This window comes from Podarcis filfolensis (assembly GCF_964270895.1).
Source record: "Podarcis filfolensis genome assembly, chromosome: 3".
NCBI classification, from domain to species: domain Eukaryota; kingdom Metazoa; phylum Chordata; class Lepidosauria; order Squamata; family Lacertidae; genus Podarcis; species Podarcis filfolensis.
In genome coordinates this window covers 72,707,198-72,724,194 of record NC_139606.1, presented here as the reverse complement: position 1 = coordinate 72,724,194, position 16,997 = coordinate 72,707,198, and the positions used below count along the sequence as shown (strand labels likewise).

Sequence of the window (16,997 nt, the reverse complement as noted above, 5' to 3'; positions counted from 1 at the left end):
TATTGGTCTATATTTTTAACCCTATCTTTCCCACCTGTTCAAACATTTTTTAAATGAATGGGCAAACGCCGCACTCCCTTAAAGATATAATCTGCATTTAACAACAAAGAGCCCTACTGTATCAGGCCACAAGCCTGCTGGGTCCAGGATCCTGTTCCCACAGTGGGCAATGAGATGCCTATGGGAACTAGGCTAGCCTTACCTGAATGAAACTGCATTCTCCCCCCTTGTGATTCCCAGTAACTGATATTCAGAGGCATACTGCCTCCCAGCAGTGAAACTAGAACTCCTTCTTTGGTGATCACTCGCGGCTGGGTAAGATTGTCTTCCATGAACACAGTCTTAACAGTGAGTCTGTAAGTGACTGTGGGTGTGCAGCTTCCTTCCCAAGCCTCTCCATCTACTAAAGATGGGGTCCTTGTCGTCCTCCTGCTTCCTGGCAAAAGGCAGTGTGCAGCCTTCCCGGGCTGCCTTCTCGGGTGCCCCAACACTGGAGACCATGCCCGTCAGCACGTTTTCCTGCTTGATCGCCGCCGTCACGCCTGGGATCAGGGCGGTGGGGGAGGCAGAGGACATTTTCCACTGCCCCCTCCCTTGTTATGGAGTTGCAGGGGGGGTGCGCCAGAGGGATCTTTGCACCACAGCACCGGATATGCTTAAGGGTTGTGATGTGAAGGTATCAATTCATCAGATAAAACTTCAAAAATGATGTACCTTCGCCTTGTTTTTATCATTTATTTCTTTATTCAACTTTTTTGAAAATACAAATTGAAAATGAAGCATAACAAAACAGGCGCAAAGGAACAGTATTAACAGGTCTAAGGCACCTCAGTGACTATATATACTGATAATCTTAAACATTTTCTCCTTTAAAGTTCATTTACAGCGTTTTTCTTTACAAGGTTTCAAGACAAAGAGAGAAAATAACTCCCAATGTCTATAGTCTGGTATATCAGGGATGGAGGGCAGTCATTGTCCTTTACACTTGACTAATCAATAAAAAAAACTTCCTATATCTTCTCAAATGGGTCCTTTATCTTTTGTCCCCTCATTACCCTTAGTTTTTGCATTTTTGACTACATATGATAAAATTAATACAAATTATAATTCTAAAACCCTTTTACGGGCCAGAGAGGGGAACCACGCCTATTTCAATCAGCAAAAGAAAAGCCTATTCCCAGTGGTCAACAGGTGCCATTGCTAACAACTTAGCCAATTCAAGAAAGCAAACCATAACAGTACACTTTCGATAATTCTTATAATATCAATAGCTGAAGTGGAACTATAACAAAACAAACACAGGAGCCAGCTGCACCCATTAAAGGAAGAAAGAGACCCTGCATTTCCAGAAGATGGCAACCTTGTGTTTTTCTGGTATGTCTGAAGAGAAGAGGTACGCATGCAAACACCCGGAAACCTGGTCCCGCTATGGGAACAGAGAGACTGGCTTTATTTGAAATGTGTAAAGAGCTATTAGCTACCTTTGAAACTGACCAGTTTTCTGTGGCAGAAGCTTATACGGGCATGATGTATTAAATGAGCTGATTTGAACAGTATAAAGAAGCCAGCATATCTGTGTGAGGCCTGAATAATGATTCTACCCGAGGGTAACCATGTTGTATACACAATAATCCATATGTCATTCACAAACTTCACTTGTCTGTCTGGAGTGGACAGTATCGGAACTTACCTTTGAACCAAGGGTAGTTCCACAGTTCATATGTCTCACACAGCACAGGCTTGTAATTATTTTCACAAAGTAGTTCCTGAACTTCACACCAATGAATGCATAGAGCACAGGGTTCATACCACAGTGCAGGAAAGCCAGAGTTTCTGTTACGTATTTTGCGTAAGCCAATTGCTTTTCACTCTGGCAAGCTTTGTCCAGTTTCCCCATAGATTCTGCCGTCACCAGGAGAACCATATTGTAGGGAACTTGGCACAGCAGAAAAACAACTACGATAGAGATAATCACACGTATAGCTTTGCTTCTTTTGGAGTTCTGAGCCTGCACTAAGGTTCTGACAATGAAGGTGTAGCAAAAAACCATGAACAACAGAGGGACAAAAAATCCAAATAAAAGCTGGAAACTTAATATCAGCAATTTCAGTTGTACATTGGAATTTGCACTGGATTTGTGATCACAAATGTATGTGGTTGCATTGCCTGGAAGTGCGTAGCTTTCACTGAACATGAAAGTAGCACTTGAGATTAACATAGAGGAGACCCAGACAGCCAAACAGATCACTTTGCTGTGGGCTAGACACCTTGCCCGAAGCTTAAATGACTTTATGGCCTGCACAATGGCAACATACCTGTCTATGCTTATGCAGGCCAAGAGCAACATGCCACAGTTGAAGTTAATGGCATAGATACCTTTGGTGAGCTTGCAGAGGAAATCCCCAAAAATCCAGTTGTCCAGAGCGTAGTTCACTGCCCAGAAAGGAAGAGTGAGAACAAACAATATGTCCACAATAGCCATATTGCAGAGGCAGACATCAGTTATAGAATCAGACCTCTTATATAAAACAAATGTTATCACTACAAACATATTTCCCACAAACCCCAGGACACAGATCAGGGAGTAAGCAATGGGAAGAAAGGCTTTTGTGAAGTTTCTGACTTCATCCTTGTCACATGGCATTGCAATCTCAGCATACAAATCAGAATAATCTGCGATGGTTGATTCTTCCTGAAAGGACAATGGATTCCGTTAAACTCACATTTCGGCAAGCTCTGGTTTAGGTAAGGAAAACATTTGGTAAAAACATTTGGTCTTCATTTGTCTGGTTCTTAAATCTACATTATGAGGCAGGGGGAAATCCATGCTAAATAGGAAATGCCTGGAATATAGCAGGGGGGAGGATGTGCTGTAGTGGGAATGGAGAATCACCAAAATTGGGGCAGGGACAGAATTTCTTTGTTCTGGAGAGAGCAAGGTACATAGAATGGCACACATGTCTATCTCAAACTATGACCCAAAAAAACTTCCTGTACGAGGCTCAACACACTCCCTCACTCCATCTATTCTAGCAGAGAACCTGGGCTGGCAAGCTTGTCGTTCGGAATGTTGTCAATTGTGCTTAACTTCTGATTGGCTTCAGCAAATCTCATAAAATCACGATATCCCACATAGCCACAGCAAAATAAGTTACCACAAACATAGTTAAATGTAATCACACAGTTTGGTCTCAAAACTTTCCCACACAGTAACGGTCTTACAGCCCAGTCTTCCCCTTCCCCCACCCTAAAAAAACCACCAAGACACAGTTAAAGTGCATCTCCCCACATACCCTATTCATGTAGCTTTATATTTACACATTATAGGATGTGTGCATGTAGAAGAAGGAGGGAGAAATACGTTTCATAAACTCACACAAAGTCATAAATGAATCAGCAGTTAGATTAGCACACTTAGGGGTGCCATACATCCAGGAATTCTCGGACATGACCTCTTTTGGGGGTCCTACAGGCCTATCCAGGGGGAATTTTCCATTTTTCCTGGATTTTGGGTTTAAAAAAGAAATTGTGCACGGGTAGCTGTGGTTCAGGCTCTGGCACAGGATCTTGGGGTCAGTGGCAGTGGAGGGGCTATTGGGTGATTGCCCTAAAAAAGCTCAACAACTTTTTGTGTCTGGATTTTTACCTCTTAAAATATGGCAACCCTAACACTGAACACATTTCTATTTCTGGGCAGTCTATAATACAGTATTGGAATAAACAGAATTTCATATAATGGGTTGCACCCCCATATGATGCATGAGTGGAAGGCAGACCACACAATGCATTTTTTCTTTCCCCTGCAGTCCCTGGGATCCCCTTCCCAGAGGAGAATACTGTGGACCAAATACTGGGGAATTCCTCTGGTTGTGGGGAGGAATCTTGCTCCACTTGAGCACAAGATACCTCCAGCCAATTTGAGGCAATTCACCTCTTCCATTGCAGCCCCAGATTGCACAGTCCACTGTGTTTGGTAAGTCACTTCAACTCCAGAGGGGCTTTTCTGGGGGTACAGAGAAGGAGGGTGGGGAGAGACAGATCCATTATGTGAGCTTGTGCATTCTGTTTGTGCAGTGTTTGTTACAACCTAATACGCTTAGGAATTATGGACATCTCTGTGAAATATTTTTCACTGAAGTCCTGTACGGAGGATAGTTAGGACAGGCATTTCAACCTAAATTTGAGTTATATGCAGTTGACAGACTTGCTTCAGAGAGCTGGTTAGGGACAGGATAAGGAGCAAGAAACTTGAAATATTAAATAAACATAATCTCCAGTGGTCTCTTGCACCCAGCATTTGTCTCCAGTGCATGTGGCAAATCTGCAGGTGTGGTAAATATAGTGGTACCTCGGGTTACATACGCTTTGGGTTACATACGCTTCAGGTTACACACTCCGTTAACCCAGAAATAGTGCTTCAGGTTAAGAACTTTGCTTCAGGATAAGAACAGAAATCAGGGTCCAGCAGCGCGGCGGCAGCAGGAGGCCCCATTAGCTAAAGTGGTGCTTCAACTTAAGAACAGTTTCAGGTTAAGAACGGACTTCCGGAACGAATTAAGTACTTAATCCGAGGTGCCACTGTATATATATTTCAGAAGGAGCCAGAAAAAAGTTGACCAATGAACTGGAGCGAGCAAAGCTGTCATTTCCATTGTTACAGTGCAGTTCCATACGTGTTTATCAAGTTCCATGAGAATTACATTCCAATCCTAACTCAATGGGACTTGCTCCTAGGGAAGTGGAATTAGGATTGCAGCCTAAGGGGGCTTCCAAACTGTCACTGTTTTCAAGTGAGATTCAGTCGCTTACACAGGCAAATTCAGGTTGCACAGATCAGACTTTTTGCATTAAGGAAAGTGAGGGGAAATGCAATGGAAAGTGTCAGATGCCACTGGTTTTGACACAAAACCTCTAGCCAGTGTTCTCTTACCTGCCTGCAAACAAATCAGGATGAATGTGCACAATCTAAAATTCCCCCAAGTCTCACGCCAAGTATGCACAGGTTGCAGCCTCAGAGGAAGAAACAGAATTGGCTTTGAAGTTCAAGGCAGCTCTGCTTGATCTCCCTCACCGGTTTCAGTACACATAACATAGTATTGCTTCCTCTTTTACCCTCTGTGGTGAAGAGAACTGAGTTCAGCAGAAAAAGACATACCCCACTCATTATGGTGCTCTGTCTTTCTTTTGACCAGAGAAGACTTGTAGCAATAGCAGTGACAGTTCAGTTGGATTTACGGAAAGTTTCTGCAAAGAAAGGAAGTGGATTAGGAAAAGTGTGTGTCTAATAAGCAGTGGCGTAGCGTGGGGGGTGCAGGGGGGGCCGGCCGCACCGGCCGCAACATCGGGGGGGGGGGCGCGCTCGCACTCGCAGCTCTCTGCCCAAGTGCTAAAATCCACGGGTTAGGGGGCACAAATTACTTGCCTTGCCCCGGGTGCTGACAACCCATGCTACGCCACTGCTAATAAGCCCTATGGAGAAACTGGTCAAAGTCTAGATCAGTGTCTCCTTGAACTTTTTGATGTACACCTATTAGCTATTGTGCTGTCTTTGATTTCATAGGACTCTGTATATGTTAGTTCTCCCAGAATTTCAGTATGTGGAATAACATGGAGGACTGAATCCAAGTACTGTACCGTATTTTTCGCCCTATAGGACGCACTTTTCCCCCTCCAAAAATGAAGGGGAAATGTGTGTGCGTCCTATGGGGCAAATACAGGCTTTCGCTGAAGCCTGGAGAGCGAGAAGAGTCGGTGCGCACCGACCCCTCTCGCTCTCCAGGCTTCAGGAAGCTCTGCGCAACCCTCGGGAGACTGGTGAGGGTTGCACAGAGCTGCCTGCGCTCCAGGACTTCCCAGAGAGCTGCCTGCATTCCGAAGCCTGGGGCGTGCTGAAGAGCGCGCCCAGGCTTCGCGCAGCTCTCCACAAGCCTGGGGAGACCGGCGGGGCTCCCTAGGCTTGCGGATAGCAGGCTGTTCTGGGGGCTGGGGTCGGGGGAAGCTCGGGCTTCCCCCGCGCCATCCCCGTGCCTGGGGGGGGGGAATAAAATTTTATTTATTTATTCCCCCCCCCAAAAAAATAAACTAGGTGCGTCCTATGGGGCGGTGCGTCCTATGGGGCGAAAAATACAGTAGGTCAGACTTAGAGCTATTGAAATCAATGGCTGTGATTACATGTCCATTGATTTCAATCAGTCTGAATATGATTTGGTTGAATTCAATCCAGACTTTTTACTGTTTAATGAACGTGAACAGCTTAGCACAAATCCCTTTATGAATAGTGGGGTGTTTTTTAAAAAATAAATAAATAAATAAATAATGATTTTATTTTCTAAATTGGTTTGTTTTCTGCTGCTTTACTATGATATAGTTGCATTTTAGTTGTTGAAAGCAAATCTGAGCAAAGGGAAAGTAGATGGGTGGGGCACAGGTTTCTAAACCAACCTTTTTCCTCCAGTGCAGCCAAGGTGATCTACATACAGAAGCAGCTTTCACTTCTTCCTCCTCCTCCTCTTCTTCTTCTTCTTCTTGTTATCTATTTCCCGCCCTTCACCCTAAGGTTCCATGGAAAGTCACAACATTAAAGAACAACATTAAAAACACAAAAAACACAACCCTCAAATAAGGTCCTACAGCCCTGTTTAGGGAAGTTTTTAATGTGTGACATTTTAATGTATTTTTAATCTTTGTTGGAAGCCACCCAGAGTGGTTGGGGAAACCCAGCCAGATGGGCGGGGTACAAATAATAAATTGTTGTTGTTGTTGTTGTTGTTGTTGTTACAGGTCAAGTGTCAAAAGCCAAGGTAAAGGGGTGCCTTCAGCGTTCACCGGAAGCTGTATAATGTGGGGAGGGAGTTCCACAGCTTAGGGGCTGGAGAATGTAGCCCCATTGCATCCTTCAAGTAGCGCAATGGGTTAGTGCGTCTGGCTAACCAGAAGGACTAGATGACCCCTGGGGTCCCTTCCAACTCTACAATCCTGCTTCTACGGGTCTATGACACTGCAACATTCATCCAGGTCCCATGGAACTGACCGCATGCATCTTCCCATACAGCTGTGGAACGCACATCCCCATGCATGGCAATCAGCAGTTATGCACAACTAGTGTCCTGTGTCAAGAGCTGGACCAGGGCAAAAATGACATAGAATAAGTGAAGATGCAGATTTGGGATTTTTAATGACTTGCTGTTTTTTTTAAGTCACTGCACATGGAAAAAAAAGAAAGTGTAAAAAGTACATGGAACTGAATGAAAAACTCAGCATAAACCAAAAGCTGCAACACAAGAAAGCTTACTGTGAAAAGTGAAAAGTATTGGCTGAGTGGTGCTGATGAAGACGAATCTCCTTGTCGAACAAAATAAGTGTATCCAGTAATGTCTGAATGGTTGCATGCGTGCGTTGTGGCTTCCTGTGCACACAACACAAAGTCCTAAACACAGCACATTTCAACCTTAAAAGATGTTTCAACCCATTTACCTGGGACCAAAGTTAAAGTGCCTGGACTGTTGATCTTATTTATTTTATTCCGTTTATGAATAGCTTCCTGTAAAACAAAATCTTTTTTAAAAAATATGGTAAAGAATTAGTTCATTACTTTTATATTCTGCCTTCCCATCAGAGAGCTCAAGATGGTATATGTGAGGATAAAAAGGGTCACAGGGCTGAAGGTTCATCCAGTGATTCTCATAGCCGAGTGAGGATTTAAGTCTGGCTTCCCAAGACGTAGAGACTAGCCATTACACCACAGTTCCTTTCAATTTACTGTGGACTACGCTTGGTCCAAATAAACCTAGTAAGGAAGGATGATACCTTCTGCAGTGAAGGCAGATTAAAATACTTAATTTTGCTTCTCTGCTTCTTTGTTTGAGTATTTCATTTGCATGTTTATCCTCTAACATCTCCATTGCCTCTCAGGTTAGTTCCCTGCTTTGATGCATTTACAGCACAATCCTATACAGATTTACCTGAAAGTAAACCTCCCTGTGTTCAGAATTACTGCCCTTGTAAGCAAGTTTAGATTTACAGTCTAAAAGAGGTTTTAATTAAGAATTTGTGGAACAAGCAAATGCTAGCAAATCATATTATTAAATCTGATTATTTCTTCATCTGAATTACTATCATGGTATCCATTAAGCAGACATATATACAGTGCTTTTTTCTGGGGGGACGCATACCCCTAAACATTTTATGTATCTTTGTACTTTTGTCCATTTACTGTATTTATTTTTCCCGATTTGAACTATAAAATGGTGATTTTCTTGAATCAAAATGAGAGTACCCCTAAACATTTTTTTTAGAAAAAAGCACTGCATATGTATATCAGTGCATTATATTCAGCAACAAGAAAATACCTGAAGAACTTTAGTTTCTATCGTGCCTTTTGCAGTTAGCTGGACTTACCTGCTCTGTGTGATACGTTTTGCTGTAGTTATTAAAATCTGCAGAAAAAGAGAGATGTTTTCCAAGTGCTGAAAACACATATAAGGTATTTTCTAAAGCACCTTGCCTGGAAGTCTGTTACACATGCAAATAAAACCTACACATTGAAGTCTTTGTTCTTCTGTCTCAGTTTGAAAAAGAACATTGACTTTGCTAGTGTGGTTACTGCGGTTTTCCAAATCTCACCATGTGTCAGCTCTTGGCTACCACAAACCAAAGCAAATTAACAGATAAGCTGAGAGAAAACAGGCACATGAAACTCAGCATGCTCCAAATAGGTTCCCAGGTGCAAGCAGCTTTTCCTGTCCCCTGCTTCTAACCTTCATCACAAACACACAACTTATTTTAACAATCTGCATAATTGCAAACAGTTTTATACATACAGATTAGTTTGGCATTTCTGCACAAAGGATGCACAGCTTGGTACGTGACAAGTGTTCTACGCATCTTATTTCATGGCTTACTTAGGTAAGTTTGTGCCTACAAACAGTCCTGAATGTGGCTTTTTTTTTCACTGCAGAAGTGAGTCTGGCTTCTCAGCAACTTTCCACTTCAAATGAGGGCAGATACCTGTTCTGAATCAACACAGATTTCCTTTTCAATATGGATGTCTGCATTTTAAAGAGAGTTTTCATGTCTTCAGTCATGATGCGATCAAATGTTGGCTTGGCACAGGGATCTGAACCTGTGCCCCCTGCACCAATGTTTTTGGGACTCCAATTCCCAATGATCATGGGTGATGGGAGTTGTAGTCCAGCAACCTCTGGAGGGCCACAGATCCCCCACCCTTGGTTCAATTCCTGTTTTCAAACTTGAAAAAAACTCCTGAAAGATGGGATGCACGTAGCCCTGTGGAGAGGGACTCTGATTCTTATGCCGTGTATGAAGCATCTAGACCACATGTAGCTTGCTCAAAATATTGTTATGAGTTGGGGGGGCGGGTTAGGTTGTATGCCGGAACCCCTTTTCTAATTCCTGGATCCAGCACAGATTCAATTGCTGCAAGTGCCAGGCCAGCCTGGTAATTGCCCTCTGAATCGCTAAGGGAACAAAGGGAGTGGCTCTGTGCCAAAGGGCAAACAGGTGGGCCTCCCTCCCCAGTCAGTTAGAAAGACAAAAGGCCCGAGTTTAGAGTGGAATTGTGATGTGAGCTAGAAGCAAAGCAGCAAGATGGAGAGAGAGAGAGAGAAAGCAACATTTGAGAGCAATGGTTGATTTCTGCCTGTCCATGTGCCGCCCTTGCTCAGGTGCTCTGTGTGTGTCTGTGTGGCCAGGGTCAAAGCTGTGCTGCTCACAAGTCCTTCTGGGGCTGATTCAGACTCCTGAGAAGGGCACGGAGGCGGGAGAGGCTGCGGTCGCCTGCTTTTGCCTTTCATTTAAGAGCCAGGTGCACTGGTTTGGGGGTGGGGGGGTAGGAGGAGCGGCGCCTAGGAGAGCTCCGCAGCCCAGCTGGTTTGAGGGGACAGAGAGAGATCACACACTGGTTTAGGGGTGGAGAGGAGAGGAGGGAGGCAACAAGGAGCCATGTCTCTGACAAGGCAAGGCAGGATCAGGACCAGCAACAGCACTGCTTGCGCAGCTTTCTATGATGGGGGTAGGGGGAGGGAGGGGGAGAAGGACGGATCTGCATTGCGATTGCCTGCGCAGCTCTCTTTGACAGAGGGGGTGGAGGGAGGGGGGAGAAGGTGGGATCTGCATTGCAATTGCCTGCACGGCTCTCTTTGACAGATTTCAATTTCAATGGGTGGGGGGCACACAAAAAATTATGCACCGGGTACCACCTGACCTTGCTAGGCTCAGGTTGTATATATGTGTAAATAAACTATCGTAATGACACCACAGTCCCCACTATCCCTCATTTCAGGAAACCAAACCCTGGGTAAGCACCTGAACCCCCTGGAGTCTGTACTGCTTGAAGATTGGGGTGGCATATAACTATATACATTCCCCTGAGCTCAAGGGAACTTACTCCTAAGTAACATGCATGAGATCACAACTTTAAGCTTTAATCTTGTGCCCACCTTCTTAAGAGTAAAAATCATCCTGAAGTAGGACATGCCAGAATAAATAGGCACAGGAATGGTTTTTATTATTTCTCTAGATAGATAATTTTAGATATTATCAAAATTCACTTCTTATAATTTATTATGTATTCTCACAGCAGTTCATTTCTCCTTCCTCAGAATATGTATTCCCCTCCCCCTCAAATCTTTAAGACTCTTTCTTGGAATATAATGAGTGAAATAAATGAAAGTTGTTACCAAGAAATGCTCACAGGAAATGCACATTTACTTTGGTGTACATTGTTTCTAAGTATGTTAGACAGACTTAGAATCACAGAACAGTAGAGTTGGAGGGACCCTAAGGATCATTTAGTCCAACCCCCTGCAGTGCAGAAACCCTGACAAACCCAACCTGTTTATCAACATCCAATGAAGGAGAGGCCACTACCTTCTGAGGGAGTCTGCTCCATTGTCAAGCAGCTCTTACCCTCACCTCCGAGTCAGTCAACAGGCACTGGAGTAGGTAGTTTGTGCTGAATTTGGGTGCTAGGCACTGGCCACCTCACTCCTTCGTCTGGTTTTCCAAGCAGTTCATGGTTGCTGGGTTTTACTTCTTTTGCACTCTCCTGTTTCAATTACCTCATCACCCCAAATAGTTCAGCCATGTACTTGAGGTAGCTGCTTGTTTCATGGATGTCCACCACCTCAGACCCGTTTCTACTATTCACAATAGCAGCCCACACAGTATTCTTTTTATGCGTTAACTAGAGCTTGAGTTCAACCATGAAATACATAAATAATAATGAGAAGAGTTCCTATGAACACATATAGAGTGCTGGTCCCACTGCCTCTAGTAAAACACAGCCATCATGACTCATAGTCATTGATCACCTTAACCTCCATGAATTTTTCTACCATAGCCATAACTTGTGGCAGCGAACTCCATAGTTTAAGAATGCACCATGTGAAACAAAGGCAAATGGATGTGGTTTCCATTACACAGGATCTCCCTGTTTAAAAAAATAACTTTTAATAATTACTTCTATTTCTGCTGTTTAGGCTTCATGTGCTTTTATAGTATGTCACTGGAACAAAACCAATGATACGAGAGACCTTGAGGTTGCAGAAGTCCCCCAAAAAATGGTTTTAGAAAAAACCTTTAGAAGCAGAAGTCTCCCCCAAAACAGCCCAACAGGGATTGAGCATGCGCAGAAGCCATGGACTGCTGATAGAGCATTGTGGAGGAAGGCATGGCTGACTGATTAGAGCAGTGATCAGAAGCACCGCATGTGCCAACCTTTTGTTGCTGGTCTCATGTGCAGTTCTAGAATTAATACCTTTCAATTCTAGAAGTCTTTCTGGATCTGGCTTAAGTGTTTTGAGCTTTGTTTCACAAAGAAACTCATCTTTCACAGTGTCCCAGGTAGAACAGGAAAAGGCGACACCTGGCACAATCTCCCCATCATTGTTAAATGCAAATGAGCTAATATTTCCTGAAAGACAGGAAATTGTCTTTCACATCAACTCGCTACAAGTCATAACTTCAGTTTCTTATTTGAAAAACCAGAAATCACATTAGCAACTCTTTCCAAGACCATTTCTTAAGTCTGAAGCACTTCCAAGAGGTGGGAACATTTAATGTGATTTCTTGAGGTAGGGACATGATTATAGCTTCAAGACCTTGGGGGAAATTCAGCATTGTGCTCTTCTGGCCATTCTATCTACAGTGGTACCTCGGGTTAAGAACTTAATTTGTTCTGGAGGTCCGTTCTTAACCTGAAACTGTTCTTAACCTGAAGAACCACTTTAGCTAATGGGGCCTCCTGCTGCCGCTGCACCGCTGCTGCACGATTTCTGTTCTCGTCCTGAAGCAAACTTCTTAACCCGGGGTACTATTTCTGGGTTAGCGGAGTCTGTAACCTGAAGCGTCTGTAACCTGAAGCATCTGTAACCCGAGGTACCATTGCAGCTTGCCAATTGCCCCTTCTCCTTCCCCCACAAGCTGTTATGCGGGTTATCCCATCACCCCCCTGAACCAATATTAGATAGTGCAGGTGGAGATGGAGGAAGCCCCATTGGAAGAAGAGGAGGAGTTTGGATTTGATATCCCGCTTTTCACTCCCCTTCAGGAGTCTCAAAGCGGCTAACAATCTCCTTTCCCTTCCTCCCCCATAACAAACACTTTGTGAGGTGAGTGGGGCTGAGAGACTTCAAAGAAGTGTGACTGGCCCAAGGTCACCCAGCAGCTGCATGTGGAGGAGCGGAGACGCGAACCCGGTTCCCCAGATTAAGTGACTACCGCTCTTAACCACTACACCACACTGGCTCCCATTGTGCGAGTAGAAGTCCTCACACAGAGCTTCTGCTGATGGGCCTAGTTAGGTGAATCCTACCCCCCTTTTTTCCTGGACTAGTTTCAAATGAGGGACCTAAATCCATGATTTTTTTAAAAAAAGAAAAACAGCTTTGCTTTCCAAGACTGTTCCAGATGCACACTTGCCTTCCAGATGCACACCCATGCCAGAAGATTCTGTTGTGCAGCACACTACACAGAAAAACAGACACAGCCCCTAATTGCAAGAGATAAGAACATCTGGCTTAACATCCATCTGAGCTTTTGCACTCATCTGCTCAGTTCCTTGTTTTACATAATTTGGTTAATGCGGTTAATTATCAGTCATAAGATTTCAGAAATTTTCTACCTATCTCATCTTGCAGTTAGTATATGCGGAAGGAAAATGGTAGAGATGAGAAAATAGGTCATCTGCCATCTGATAATGCTGAAGAACTGTAGAGAGAAACTTCTTCCAAAGCCAATATGGTAAACATCATCCTGGAGATGGATGATGATACTCAGTCTGGGGAAGAGGGATTTATCTCTGTCTGGAAAAGTAGGATCACAGCTGCTAAGCCTTGTGTTATGGGTTCAGGTTTTGGTTCTTCTGTGTAAACTGGCGATAAGGCAAAAGAATGATGTTGTATTTCTAGCTTCTCTCTGAAAAATCATAAAGGAGCTGATGACAGGGGTGGTTTTGGAAGGGAATTATGCATAAAGCACTAAACAGCATGTTTAAAAGAAAGAAACATGTAACCATTCCCCAGTCTTCTAAGCGAAGAGAGTAATCCCAAAAGTTATAAGGCATAATTATGCTGGGCCCCCTTTCTGGATTTTCTTTCTACCCTGATTTTTTTTTAAAAAGTGATTCATGGAGGTGTATGTTAAAAATGTCCCTGAAGACGACAGAATTAGTGAATGCCTTATTTTAGATGACGGAAATCCCTCTATTTTCACATTTCAAAAAAATCCACATTACCCCGTCTCCAAGCAGCTGGCAAGTCTTTTTTAAAATGTACAAATGGGGGAGGGGGTCTCTGTTACACCTGTAATGAAATCTTAAGAAATCCACTCATACCCAAGAAGAGCCTTCTTTAAAATAAATAAACCCTCTTTGCTCAACCTCCTTAGACTTCTTGGTACCAAATACATAGTATGGTGAGGACACATTTGGCCTGAAAATTCTACCAGTGGCACAGACTCCCTTTGTCTCTGGGATCACTGTCCCTGATTATTATGGCACACTGAACCCTCTCACCAGGTAACCCACCCTATGGCTTATGAATAAGGAACTCTGGTACTGGTGATTCTTGAAAGGGCATGTTACATAGGAAAGCACCACTCTCTGATCCTAGCTTAACTGCACCAGAATGCTCTCTGTTCAAGCAAAGGGTCTTAACTAGCAATTTGCTGTTCAGAATGCTGCCTGCTCTGATCCAACACTACTTCTCTGATTAGCTCCAGCAAATCTCACAAGACCTCAGTTCTAGGTACATAGCTACAGGAAAGCAAGTTCCCGTAAATATCTCCAAACATGCAAAGTAGCCACCATTGTTTTCCTCTAGAACTATACTCTCCTCTGGGCCTTGGCCCTGCTCCTAGCAGTTATGGCTGCTTAAGACAGGAAGTAGTTATTCCTGATTAATTAACCTGGTATGAAATGATTGACATCTGCCATCTTAAAAAATTAAGCAGCCCTTTTTTAAAAATCTACTTATTATAGATGTAGCTCATTCTAACAAACTTAAGCACTCATGAAAAGTTCTGCTAGCTGCTTAACCATTTTCTAGTTTCCTGTTTGCTATTCATGTAACTGACATGTATTTGTAAAACGCATTACATTGGTCTAAGACTCTCTCAGTTAAGGAGGCAGGGAAACTGATAAATTATGTTTATGTGTACATGTATGAAGGGAACATTGTGTTTGTTGGTTTCTCTCCTCTAGTATAAGGGGGATCAAGTACAGTGGTACCTCGGGTTACATACGCTTCAGGTTACAAACTCCACTAACCCAGAAATAGTACCTAAGCTTAAGAACTTTGCTTCAGGATAAGAACAGAAATCATGCTCCGGCGGCACGGCAGCAGCAGGAGGTCCCATTAGTTAAAGTGCTGCTTCATGTTAAGTACAGTTTCAGGCTAAGAACGGACCTCCGAAACAAATTAAGTACTTAATCCGAGGTACCACTGTACCTAGGTTATCTGAACAGAAGTATTGAGCCCCGTTATCCATACAAGTGGCTCAATGACAGATGAATCTCTAGCTAGAATAGTATTTTGTTGTTGGAAGTATTTGGGCAGTGGGGGGTATAGTTAAGGACAGCAGTCAGTGCTTTCCTCCATGTTTACTTGCTGACAGAAGTAAGATGGGTGGTGAGCAGGGAGAAGCTATGTTTTAGTGCTGGCACCTCCTCTGTGGAAGGACCACCCGAGATGCTCTTGTAGGCAGTGGGCAAAAGCTTTTTCAGTGAGTCTGCCATTTTAGGTATACTGTTTTTAATTTTTTAAAAAAATATATTATACATAGAAAGATCTACAATACTAAGAAAAAACAAGCATTAAACAATAATAATAACCATTTACAAAAGGACCTTACATGATGCAACAAGTGTTTGATTTCTATTAAGGAGCATACTTGCAGAATTAGTACAGTGCAAGTAACTGACGCTAAAATACACCTCATAAGACAACATGGTTGTGCGTTATTTTGAACCACAATAGAATGAACAGATACCATTTTTCAACAGCTTGCCTGCCTTCTCTGTCTTTTAGCTTTGCTAAAATTGTTCATTGTTTTCCATGGGCTGCTCTCATTTCTGCCACAGGTAAATGGAAAATGACCTCTAAGAAAAATGGAAAGCTGGCTAAAGTATGCAAATCTAGCAATGAAGTCCATGGCTGGAGGTTGTTGAAGCTGCAAATTGAGCATTTAATGCTGCCAACATTATGTATCAAAGGTCTAGTTTCTCAAATATAGTAAGCCCATGAAGTAATTCATCTGGAAGTAGTCTTTAACTAGTATTTTCCCCATTTGTTTTCCTCATCCGTGGCTGACCTTGTCTATTTTCCCCCTACTCTTTTCCGTACAATTAATACTAATGCCATTGCATTAAAATAAATAAATGTAAAATCTGATGTGTATTTTTTGTCTTTTCTTTCTTTTTAAAAGATGTAAACCCACTCAATTAAAAATAAAGTTTAAAAAAGGGGAGCTGGAGAGATTAAATTGAAGGAGGGGCTCAAGCAGGTTAAACCGTTTTTGTTATCATGTATATGAATGTCAGGATCAAGGGGCGGCGCACTGTAACATCAAAAAGGAATCCTTGCTATATTGCCTCCTTCCCCCAGCTATAGAGAAATATAGTATTATCAAGTCAGTGCTGGTAGTCTTTTGGTACTAAATAAATGAGAATTAAAGCTTCTGCTAGATCATACCAAGGCTCATCTAGTCCAGCACCCTGTTCTCCAAGGGACCAACTAGATGCCTACAGAAGACTGCAACTGAACTCTCCCCACTTGCAATTCCCAGCAACCAACATACACCAGCATTCTGCCCCTGACATGGGTAGAACACAGCCACTGCAGTTAATGAATACCACAGCAGTGTATGGTTCAGAAGGATAGGCGGGGGGGGGGGGGAGTTGTACACTACTAGTCTCAAGCACCTCCACAAGGTTTTTGTTCCAGCCTTTAGCCCTTGTGTCAGGGCTGTAGATATACTACTGCATTTTGTTCTGAGGATGGTAAAAATACATATATTCATGGCACACAACTGATATCAAGCTGTAGAGACTTTATCACATCAATTGCAGTCAAACCTCTACTTACCATCACCTCTTCTTACGGTTGTTCAAAGTTGCGACCGTGGCAAACCTGGAAGTAACCTGTGGGTTTGCCACCGTTTGCACATGCGCAGGAGCGGCGATCGCCGTTTGCACATGTACAGAAGCGGGCAATCATCGTCCGTGCCTGCACACAACGGCACCTCTCCCAGAGACCCATTTCGACCTCTAGACGGACCTCTGGAACGGATTATGGTCACAAATAGAGGTTCCACTGTAATTGTGAAATTTAGGTCTTCAACTATAATGGACAAATCACATCAGTCCTGATTACCAGAACTACTACTAAGAAAGTAGCTTGTAGACTTAAACCTTAAAGTATATTGCCAAATACAGTAAATAAATGCTTACTGGCATTTGTTAGGATAACTGTTATATCAAG

General features: G+C 43.1%; 1 protein-coding gene across 5 annotated transcripts; it reads right to left on the bottom strand.

Moving 5' to 3' along the window:
- Positions 1–733: 733 nt before the first annotated feature.
- On the bottom strand, positions 734–12,377 carry CCR6 (C-C motif chemokine receptor 6). 5 transcript variants are annotated; one of them, XM_083605945.1, is made up of 5 exons: positions 10,458–12,377; positions 7,448–7,540; positions 6,442–6,515; positions 5,156–5,244; positions 734–2,692 (listed from the first exon to the last, which is right to left on the bottom strand). In XM_083605945.1, the coding sequence occupies exons 4-5, from the start codon at positions 5,162–5,164 to the stop codon at positions 1,640–1,642; spliced, it is 1,062 nt and encodes a 353-aa protein (XP_083462071.1). In that variant the 5' UTR covers positions 5,165–5,244; positions 6,442–6,515; positions 7,448–7,540; positions 10,458–12,377; the 3' UTR covers positions 734–1,639. The 5 variants fall into 5 exon arrangements, with proteins under 5 accessions (XP_083462071.1, XP_083462070.1, XP_083462069.1 ...); XM_083605944.1 differs by lacking the exon at positions 10,458–12,377 and adding an exon at positions 8,398–9,585; XM_083605943.1 differs by lacking the exon at positions 10,458–12,377 and adding an exon at positions 8,398–9,585 and having other exon boundaries at positions 6,442–6,551; positions 7,474–7,540.
- Positions 12,378–16,997: the final 4,620 nt, after the last annotated feature.